The following is an 11148-nucleotide window of genomic DNA, read 5'->3' as shown; positions in this document are numbered from 1 at the left end:
ACTTAATTAATTGTGGAATATTGATTAAGTTGTTTAGATAGACTTCAGTTTTGTTCACACTACTTATGCAACGGTTTAAACAGAAATAGAAAAACAGGTAAAAATTCAACACACAATAATTTTTACGTGGTTCAAAAATCATTTCAGATAACCTACATCCACGGGGTCATGCCCAGAGAATAAACCAATTAGTAAAGAAACAATGTGTATAAAAGCATTGACTTAAACAATGTAAGACTCCCTCTTAAACCATTTCCGCAATCTTATTGTATTCTTCTCTACGAATCTGGTTTTGATGAAATGTTGATTCTCTTGAAATCTCTTCAAAGAATAGCGAGTATTCACTTCCTCCCGAAGTGAGACTTAGATAGAATCCTCTCCCGAATATCCTTATGAACACGTTCACAATAGACACTACCTGTTTACAATGGACTAGACAGATATCCACAAGTACACTCAGCACTCTCACAAAGATTAAGGTGAACAAACTTAATCTCAACAAATAAAAACACTCTTCAAAATAACATAATGTTTACAAATATTCAAAATGGAAGAGATAAAATTTCCATAGGCCTTGGCAAGATATTTATAGGCAAAGAAATCGTCCAATGCCATCATTTTCTCAGATCTTTGAAATCAAATTGCAAATTCCTTTGATTTAGGAAATCAGCCAGCTAGATGAACTTTGTGTCGACGGAAAAGGAAACTGATGAGTCAGCAATGTCATCAGTTTTATCTGGCAGAACGAACATGGTCATTTCTTTTGACCATGTTCATTTTTGACACCTTCTTTATTCCAGAATAAACATAATCCCTAAAAATAATCTAAAGATAATTGAAAAACATATTTTTACCAAATATTGTTTATTTGTGATCAATAAGGTAAAAAAATGTATTCACACTTAAAAGATATTTTCACGCTAAAAAATCAGCTAAATCAATTTGATAATTAAATCATGAATCAATAAGGATATGCTACAGATTTTCTTCGATAACTTTAAAATATTTTGTCTAAATTAAAGTTAGCCAATAAATGATTTTACAATCTCCCCCTTTGGCAACTTGATAGACAAAATTATTTTAAGGGTTTATTTTGAAAGACCCTGAAAATACAAACCACGTTAGAGCAAAATAGTAATGTAATTACTCCCCCTGCGAAAGACAACTCAATTGTAACAAATATCACAAACACGGTGAAAGATAAATAAACATAAATAAACCTTCTTACTCCCCCTTGTTGTCTAGCAATAAGCCGAAGGAGTAAAAACAACACAAACAAAAGAAACCAAATGAAAAGACACTAAAAGCATTCTTTTACAATTTATTTAAACTGAAAAAGTGGTAATCAAAACAAAGGGAGAAATAGATGGTCTCATTATGAAGGACCCGCAGCAAATTGAGACATCATGGTGTGCTGAAGTTGCTCTTTGGTCGAGAGACAATTCTTGAGACTGTGAACTTCTCTCTGAACAGTTTCCAGAGTGGCCTTGACACCAGCGAGTTCAGTAATGACAGAATCAACATCGCCAGCCTTGAGAGCAATCCCTTTAGTCGTCTTAGCAGATGAGGATTCCTTCTTCAGTTTGTAATCTACACCGGCAGTGGGAGGTGTCACGATTTCATATTCCAACCGGAGAGACTTTTGAAAATCAAGAAACCTGTAGATCAAATGAGGAAACACCAAATATTGGCCTTTCTTTTTGGCTTTTCCCAAGGTAGTGATTTGATCAAAAATGAGAGTAGCAAGATCAACTTGGAGACCAGTCCTGACTTTGAACAGAAAGAAGGTCGTGTCAAAGGTAATGGTGGAGTATGAGTGGTGGGAATCCAGTTGTTGATGGCAAATTTGTGAAGCATGGCATAGTAATGAGTAAGATCGGTCACCTTGAGAACCGAGTGTTGTTCCCAAACCATATTCTGTCCCACCAACTCAGATAAAACCTTATCTTTGTTGAACTCCACAGCATCATTGATAACAGCAGAATGTATATTGAGAACCTTGGCAATTTCAGAAGCACTAATCAAATACCAATGGCCCCGAACATAAACTTGACCAAACATAAAAGACTTTCTGTCTAACAAATCATCATTAAGATTAGCATAGAATTCATGAACAACCCGAGGAACAAAACCATCAAACCCAGTTAAACAACCTAACCACCCTCTATCCTCAATATTCTTAATGACTCCAAACACTCTATGGGCAGAGAAAGAAATTTTTTTCTCACAAATAACATCTCGATGCACATAATGCTACATATTTTTCCCATTGTCATTGAAACAGAAATTCAAAGAGTGAGCTTTAAAAGATGAACCTAATGTTGCTTTAGGAACAACTGTGACTTTGTGCGGACTCAGGAATTTTCACAGCATTCTTGCCCTTTGGAGAAACAGAAGGGTCCTCTGATGGGTCAGATTCGGCTTCAGATGCAACATCATCGTCAATAGAGGCATCATCTTCAAGGGGATCATCATTAGAGGGTACCAAAGCTTCAAATGGGTTAGTTTCAGAAGAGGAACAGGGTGGAGGAATCTTCTTTACCTTCATCCGAAACTTGGATAGAGGAGTGGAACCCACAGGAGAAGAGGCCTTTGGAGTGGAATCCAAAGGATTAGTACCTTTGGATCGAGGGGATTTTCAAGAACAAGAAACCTGGAACCACCCTTTGTTTTTCTTCTTGGGTGCAAGAACATCAGGAGATTCGGTGGAGTCAGAATGGGTTTTGGCCGAAGCACCTTCATAATCAGAGACATCATTTGAGAGGGATGCTCGAACCTTTCTGGAAGACCTCGGAACAGAGGCGAGTGAAGCCGCCGTTGAAGGAGGTGCAGATGGTGCTTTGGGGGCTTCGAGGTCAGGAAAGACTACGGCTTTGCTCGTGGTGGTGGTTGCGTCAATGAGGCTTGGTTGAGACAAGGTACTCTTTCGAGCATTTTTCTTGGTGAGAGATGGAGATGCAGTCAATGAGCCAGCCTTCAAATCCTTGGCAGACCGAGAGCCACTTCCTCCAGTTTTCACCATGGTTGCACGAGAAAGAGAGCAAACTTTCACAAGGAAAAAGAGAAACCGAAAAAGAAAAACGAAGAAGAAGGATGGAGACGGTTGTGAGAATGGGGCCTAGGATGTCCGAATATAAAGAAAGAGAGAGATAGGGATTTGATCTTTTATTCCCTTTTTGAGAATTAAATGGAATATACACTTTTGTAAAGTACACGATAATATCCCAAAAAACACTAACTGCCAACATTTGTACACAACACATAATTGGGAAACAAGCCATAATAGGAAACTTTTTATCTTAAAAAAATATGTGATAAAGACAAAACAAAATTGATACAACATGCCCTTTTTGACACACATAGATTTGATTCTCCTTCAAATGAATATATATATATATATATTTTATTGATTTTTATTTAATTATTATATATATGACCAAATGTACAAAAAATAACCCATTTTGATTTGTGCCCAAAGTCCTCGTGCCCTTGTCTGTGGAGAGAGAAACAATCATTAATTCAAAACAAACTTTTACTATAAGGTTAGAAAATATATTTTATATAAATCATGCTTTTATTTAACAAAATATCACAAAATATTTACTCCTGTCAAAAAATATTTTAGGCAAATCAATAAGTGTATATGAGGCTTACAAATTTTTCCAACAGTATTTCTTAAGCATTTGTGTGTGATTGTGAAAGCAGAGATCATTGCCCTGTATGGAAATTTTAGCATTTTTCAGGGACATTTCCTTATGTGGCAATTTTTTAGCCTTTTTCTCGAAGAGTACCCAAATTAGACGCTTTCACACTATACTGAAAGCAGCCTTTATCAGTGGTAGAGTATCTTCTACATAATTTTTGTTACATAGTTCCAACTTACTCAAAGATAACAATTACACAACAGTGTAGGTAGCTTTATTCTAAGATGGAGCCTGAAAATACTTTTCAAGGATCAAATGCTCATACACTAAACACAAATTGACTTGGAAGAATATTAATTGGAGGGACTATTTACTTTGATTTTTTTTTAAATGTTCATGATATATATTGACAATAAATTATAACCTGAAGTAAAAATATATTTTGACAATGATTGAGACTTTTTCGGAGGACAAGGACATGAAGAAATTATGCAACTTTTTCTAGCACAAGGATATGGCACAATAGAAACAAGAATTAATTAGGACACACCCCCAAGGATTTCCTGAGGGAATCAAACCTGACTATATCAAGGGCTTTTGTAAAAAATCGGCAATTTGTTTGTCCGTCTCAATATATTCTAAGATCAAAGTTTTATTTTCAACAAGTTCCCTGATAAAATGATGACGAATGTCAATGTGTTTAGTGCGAGAATGTTGAATAGGATTTTTTGATATATTAATTGCACTAGTGTTATCACAAAATATAGTCAAGTTTTAAGATCAAACCCATAATCCGTCATCATTTGTTTCATCCATAATAATTGAGTACAATAGCTTCCTGCAGCTATGTACTCAGCCTCAGCACTCGACAAGGAGATTGAATTTTGTTTCTTGCTATGCCAAGAAACCAGATTGTTTCCTAGATAGAAACATCCACCACTTGTACTTTTTCTGTCATCTACATTGCCTACCCAATCAGCATGACTAAAACAAACAAGGTTAGAGTTTGTTTCCTTTGAGTACCAAATTCCATATTCCTGAATACCATTCACATAGCGAATGATTCGCTTTACAACTGTCACATGGGATTCCATAGGATTCCCTTTATACTGAGCACATACCCCAACACTGTAGCTAATGTCAGGACGACTAGCTGTGAGATACAGAAGACTTCCAATCATGCTTCTGTACAATGTTGGATCTACTTTTACACCATTTTCATCCTTGGTCAGTTTGACTGTGATTCCCATTGGTATTTTGGCATGTTTAGCAGACTCCGTCCCAAATTTCTTGATCAGATTTTTTTCATAGTTACTTTGAGAGATGAAAGTTTCCATCTTCTGACTGTTTGACTTGCAGTCCTAGAAAATAGTTTAACTCACCTACCATGCTCATTTCGAACTCATTTTTCGTTTGTTTGACAAACTCCTGCACTAGGGTGTTAGAAGTAGAGCCAAAAACAATATCATCAACATAGATTTGTGCAATAACAATATCATAATCAACATTTTTGATGAAAAGAGTTTTATTGACTCCGCCTCTTTTATAACCATTCAGAACAAGAAATTGAGTCAATCTTTCATACCAAGCTATAGGAGCCTGTTTTAAACTGTAGAAAGCCTTTTTAAGTTGAAAAACATGATCAGGATAATGTTTAACTTCAAAACCTTTTGGTTGTTCAACAAATTCTTCTTCATTCAAAATTTCATTTAAAAAGGTAGATTTAACATCCATTTGGAATAATTTGAAACCAACAATACAAGAAACAGCCAATAGCAATCTTATTTACTCAAGTCTTGCGACAGGGGCAAAAGTTTCATCGAATTCAACTCCTTCAATTTGAGTATACCCTTGGGCAACTAGCCTAGCTTTATTTCTTATTATTGTACCAAATTAATCAATTTTATTTTTTAAGATCCATTTGGTACCAATAACATTGGTATGTTTCGGTCTAGGAACAAGAGTCCATACCTCATTTCTTGTAAATTGTTCTAATTCCTCTTGCATTGCTTTTATCCATGACTCATCACTCAAAGCTTCTTTCACATTTTTTGGTTCAAAGCTTGATGTAAAGTTACCCATGTTCCCTAAAACAACCGAAATAATTACACTGGCGCCATGGTGCATGAACAAAGGATGTGAAGAACGAGTTTCATTAGTTTTGTTGTAACATACATATTCAGTTTGTTAGTCAATGTATCTTTTATGTAACACTTTACCAAAACTTGTTAGAGACATGATTAATTAACATTAGTTATGTAAAGCTAAAGAAACTATGTAACCCAATCAATCAACTACCCTATGTATTTTCCAATGTGTACTTAGATATGCAACTTCAATGTATGTTTACATTGCGTGAGGCATCTTAAAAATACCTCATTAAGCGGACGTTATAAAAAAAATCCAGTCTTACCAGTTGAACAGGAAATAATACAAAGTGGTGTTCTTTGTTAATTTAGTTGATTAAATCAGCTTGAAATCGGTTACAATAAAGACTTGGAACTTTTAGTAACAGGTTACAAGGCTCAGTTAGTACCTCATAGTAGGAAAAGTAGAATAATAGAACCAATCGCATGTGGAGAAATTGGTTTGCAACTAGATACAATTCAGGGCTGCCAGGACTAGGCCATATAGTTAATGAAAACTGCCCATCTGTCTTTGTGGACAACACACATGTAACTTTAATAAAAACAAAGGTAATACTTGTGAGTAGTTTGTAGAAGGCGCATTGAACAGGTACACCAACATCATTGCCTCCCTTGATTTAGAGACCGCAAAGTCCCATTACTTAGTAATAAAACTTGTTGTTTATTAATATATTTGATTGAATTTTTTAAAATCAGTTACAAGTAAAGTTGGCCGAATCAACCCCGATATTTGAAATGTTTGTAATCGGTTACATACACTAGGGAATGAACATATAACTGCTACAACCAAAACTGGCAGATCTAACACTAAATATCGTAACAAATTCCTACACAATCTTTCATGTTCTTCGTAACTGGTTACATTTGAAAATTGTTAATGATAAATTCTACCTACTAGCTGAAAAAACAGTATGTATTTGTCATCAAAACACGGTGGATGAGTACAGCCTTCACAAGCTGTAACTAGTAATTATGCTATTTCTTTTTTCGGTTAGAAAGGATTATAAACAATTATTGTGTGATGAGTGATAAATCGGTTAACAAGCAAAAAGAAAAATTACTTGCTACGGATTGTAACGAGCTAGTCATCACTGGAAATAATCTTTTTACTTTGTATATCATGATTGTAACCAGGTACCGCACTAAAAATTACAACAAATTCTTCGATAGTATATGTATAACCAGTTACTCTATATAAATTTAACACTAGTTATTATGTCATGCTCGGTTGTTTAATTGTTGAAAATTGATTAAAATTGACCATTATATTTTACCCATCAAAATTAGGTTGGAAATATGATATATACAATATGTGAACCTAATTCACAATTTAGTATATGATGAAAGCGAACTATCAACAATATGAATAACATAGATATTACATTTCAATAACATTACGCCTCTCCAAACACTGTAATGGGAATAGAGTGATAAAAAATGCTTCAAACTGACCAAATATTCTTTCACCATCAATTGTAATCAATTACAAAAAAAAAAGTTTAAAACATTACACCATATCTCCATATTCTTTCACATGTCCAAAAGATCAAAATGAAACACCATGCGAACATATAAATATAACACGAATCTAAGATAAATTTAGCCTAAACTTAAATGCAATTCATATAGACCACCATCAGATAGATAAAATACTATCCTAAACACCATTTTCCACGAACCAAATTAGAGGGAGACAGTGCTATAGTGGCTCCAAGTAGTTGCCGATCTACATTTTCTTCACCCTGTAACACATAACCTGAACTGATCAAGATAATCATCTGAAAACAATCGTATTAGTAATAAATAAATTCCTATTAAATACACTTATATTACAGACATGATCACATAAAATGCCTTCATATAAGCAACTTTTATTAGTTTAATGACAAATAAGCCAGATTTCCATTTATTGGATTCTTCGTTATCATAAGAGCCTTCCACTTCTTCAACATCACACAACTTCTTCTTCCACCAATTAGGACAATTAGAAGAAAAATTGACCTCTCCAAATACTAAGTCTAATGTCCACAAATGAAAAAAAAAATAACCGTTGTAAGTCATTTGTTCAACAAAGTGTTATACATCCAATAAATAAAAACACAATAACAAAATAACCATATATTATAACTCATAAAAAATAACTTAATCTAGAATACATAAGCATAGAAGTAATTAGAGATTACTTTTTGTGTCAACTATAGCAGCATATACTTTCTTTAAATTGTCGAACACAAAAACGTTTTCAGCAACAATATCAACAACTAGAACAAATATCTGTCACAAGGTCCAACAATAGAATACAATTAATCTATACGACTAATCACAAATAAAACAGTTCTGAATCGGACACACGTACCTTCTCGCAACATGATAACTCACCAACCCACATGAGCCATTCATCAGGGTTACCAATTTCTCGTAGCCAACAAAGTCAGGTGTAAAGAACGCCCTAGACTAGTACTTAATAAAACATTCACATATCATTGGTCCATAAAAAAACCACTTTTTATAAAGGTCTCAGTGGGGACTTGCTTAAAACAATGCAAGTTGGGCCCATTAGTTTAAAAAAAAAATATGAGTTTTTATGCAAAGTTCAAAAGAAACAAAATTAAATAATTAAGTCCCACTCATAATTTAGAAAGTCTCTTAAAACATAACATAATTAAAATGGCGTCCTAAAGTGATCGTTTATTCCGTCCATAGGATACCCCACGCCATACACCCTACGACGATAGAACTCCTCACGTCACCACGCGTGCCACAGAGAAATCCTATTTGCTACCTGGAAGGGAAAGTAAGGGGGTGAGCTAAAAGTCCAGTAAGGAAGTACAAACAATAAGCAAGTAAGGATACAACAAATACAAACACTATCGTTCATCTTAAACATCATGACATCATAGCATATCATAACATTATCGTAACATAACATCATAGCATATCATAACATTATCGTAACATATCATCATAGCATATCATAACATTATCGTAACATAACATCATAGCATATTCATACAGCATTCATGGTGAACATGGCCCGCTAACTTGTCCATGTCACCCTATGAGGTAAACAAGAGTCTTTGGTCCTTGAATAACCTCGGCGCGTCCACCCTAGGAGTTATGTCTTCATATCCTTAGCAACCCATTTGATGTGTCGCGTTCATCACGCTAACATCCATTCATAAACATATCATATTCATACAAGCCACATATCATCACATTATGGCATTCATAATTCATAACAATTCATTCATACAACAGTCTTACCATTCATAACATAAAATCATAGAATCTATCTAACTTCCTTACCTCAGGTCCGAGCTAAGAAATTTCACAACCTCTCAACAAGCTTATACCATAACCAAAACAACATTTCTTAGGTTCATAAAATTACTATTTTTCCCTTTCATAAAACTCATGTGTGCATGGGCCATGCACACATAATAAGAGTTACACATAACATGCAATTATGCTTAACTACACATTAAGCCATCAAAGAATAATACTCATTTTACCTATTTTACATGCATGATCTTTCTATAAAAACCACATGGTTGAATAATAGACATAATTTTGGACGTAAAAGTGGATTTGCATGTAACATGCATACGTGGGAACATTGCGTAATTGTGACGTTTTAAAAACGATAATTCTACACGTATTACTTCTCTTGTTTTTTAAAAATTAAAAGACTTACAACATGCTTTATTTTTCTTAAAATTTCTAGGTTGATTAAATTTCTCAAAACATTATTTCATTTTATAAAATAATTTTATTTAGCCTAAAAAAAATAAAATATGTGACAATTTCATTTATTATTATCAAATTACAAAGAATTAACAAAAAGCTTGGAATTTATTTAAAATACCTATGATTACTATGTTTCTTTAGAAAATCAATTTTAATATTGGTTAATTGTGTTACATAAATGATGTGAGAAAAATATATTTTTAAGTGTGGGAAAATATATTTTATTTAAATTATTTAAGACTTAGTTTTATGTAACATAAACCCATATGTGACAATTAAATAATCATTTTTAACTTTTTAAACCAAACTTTCAGCCACTATTTAATTTCTTAAAAAATCACAAATAAATTGATTCTAAATATTTTTCTCAATCAAAATAAAGAAAAAATCATAACTTATCAAAATATGCAGTCATACCATATTAAAATACCATTTTTAATATTACCATAATTTAGGGTATTAATTTTATTTCAAATACTCATCAAATTCATTTTATTGAAACACTTCACATTTTTTTTACAAAAATTCGAGCAACCATTTTTATCTTTAAAAATTACCATATTCAATTTAAAACCTCATATTTTTCTAAAAATACAATAAAAATTCTGTAGGTATTTATTTGAGTAAAATATCATTTTATTGTGACTTAAAATACCCTTTTTAATTTCATAAAATTAACATAACGTCAAGGACATTACTCATGCATGCAAATTATTTTTTTATCAAACTTTTACCCAATTATTTACAAAAATCAGCAAGCTTAATTTCTCATGAAATTCATCTTTTATCTCAAAAATTTCACATAAAATCATACATGTCCAAAATCTCATCATGCTCTTATTATATACATAATTCTAAGAATATTACTAACATATTCACATGCAATCGTATAAAATCCCATTTTTCTATTCCATTGAATCTATACATGAAATCCAACAAAACACTAACAATAACAATAACATACATTAATTCATAAACACCATATTTCATACATGCCTTTATAATAATCCTAACATGTTTCTATCATTTTTCCTTTTATGCATATCATGATTCATTGGCACATAAAATCATATACATATTATCATTTTTTTTTTTTACAATCATCATTATTTCAAAATATACAAGAAAACAAACATGATTGAACTTTTTACCCCTAGGCCTAAACATTTAAGATCCACCATAAAACATCACAAAAATTCTCATCTACCTTCACATAAAACCTAGTATGCATCTAGGTTAAGAAAAATCATTACCTCTCTTGATTGTTGAATCAAGAATACTCTAGCAAGAAAAACCTTGTCACCTATAGGGGATTTTCAAACACCATACATCCAAAATAACAAAGCTTAGAATCAAAATGAAGAAAGAAAAGTCTTAAAGAAATCATGAACAAATGTTACATCTAGTTCTTTACACAATTGAACACCTCTTGATCTTATCCTCCTTCCCCACGTTACTCTCTCCCTATACAACTATATGGGCTAGTGGCTTGGTGTGATGAAAAGGAATAACAAATTTTCTTTCTTTTCTACTTATGATAGGTTGGCCGAATACTAGGGTAGAATATACATAGTTGCCTATTCTCTTCCTTTATAATTGTCTTAATAAAT

The 11148-nt window shown here is 32.9% G+C and overlaps 1 protein-coding gene across 1 annotated transcript; it reads right to left on the bottom strand.

Annotated features, from left to right (window-relative positions):
- Window positions 1–4411: 4411 nt before the first annotated feature.
- Window positions 4412–5726, bottom strand: LOC133805980 (uncharacterized mitochondrial protein AtMg00810-like). The gene is made up of 3 exons (XM_062244122.1): window positions 5616–5726; window positions 5031–5264; window positions 4412–4933 (listed from the first exon to the last, which is right to left on the bottom strand). Exons 1-3 carry the CDS (start codon window positions 5724–5726, stop codon window positions 4412–4414), a joined length of 867 nt encoding a protein of 288 aa, XP_062100106.1.
- Between the last annotated feature and the right edge of the window lie 5422 nt (window positions 5727–11148).

Source organism: Humulus lupulus, chromosome X (assembly GCF_963169125.1).
Source record: "Humulus lupulus chromosome X, drHumLupu1.1, whole genome shotgun sequence".
Classification (NCBI taxonomy): Eukaryota; Viridiplantae; Streptophyta; class Magnoliopsida; order Rosales; family Cannabaceae; genus Humulus; species Humulus lupulus.
Note: the sequence above shows the minus strand (reverse complement) of the source record. Positions and strands in the feature narration are given on the sequence as shown.

What these genes read in the sequence shown, in the direction of transcription:
- LOC133805980 (XM_062244122.1), bottom strand. Translation starts at nt 5,726, where the DNA reads ATGGGTAACTTTACATCAAGCTTTGAACCAAAAAATGTGAAAGAAGCT. An exon ending in AACAATTTACAAGAAATGAG is followed by an intron (nt 5,265 to 5,615) that starts GTATGGACTCTT and finishes CAACTTAAAAAG; the next exon opens with GCTTTCTACAGTTTAAAACA. An exon ending in ATGAGTTCGAAATGAGCATG is followed by an intron (nt 4,934 to 5,030) that starts GTAGGTGAGTTA and finishes AATCTGATCAAG; the next exon opens with AAATTTGGGACGGAGTCTGC.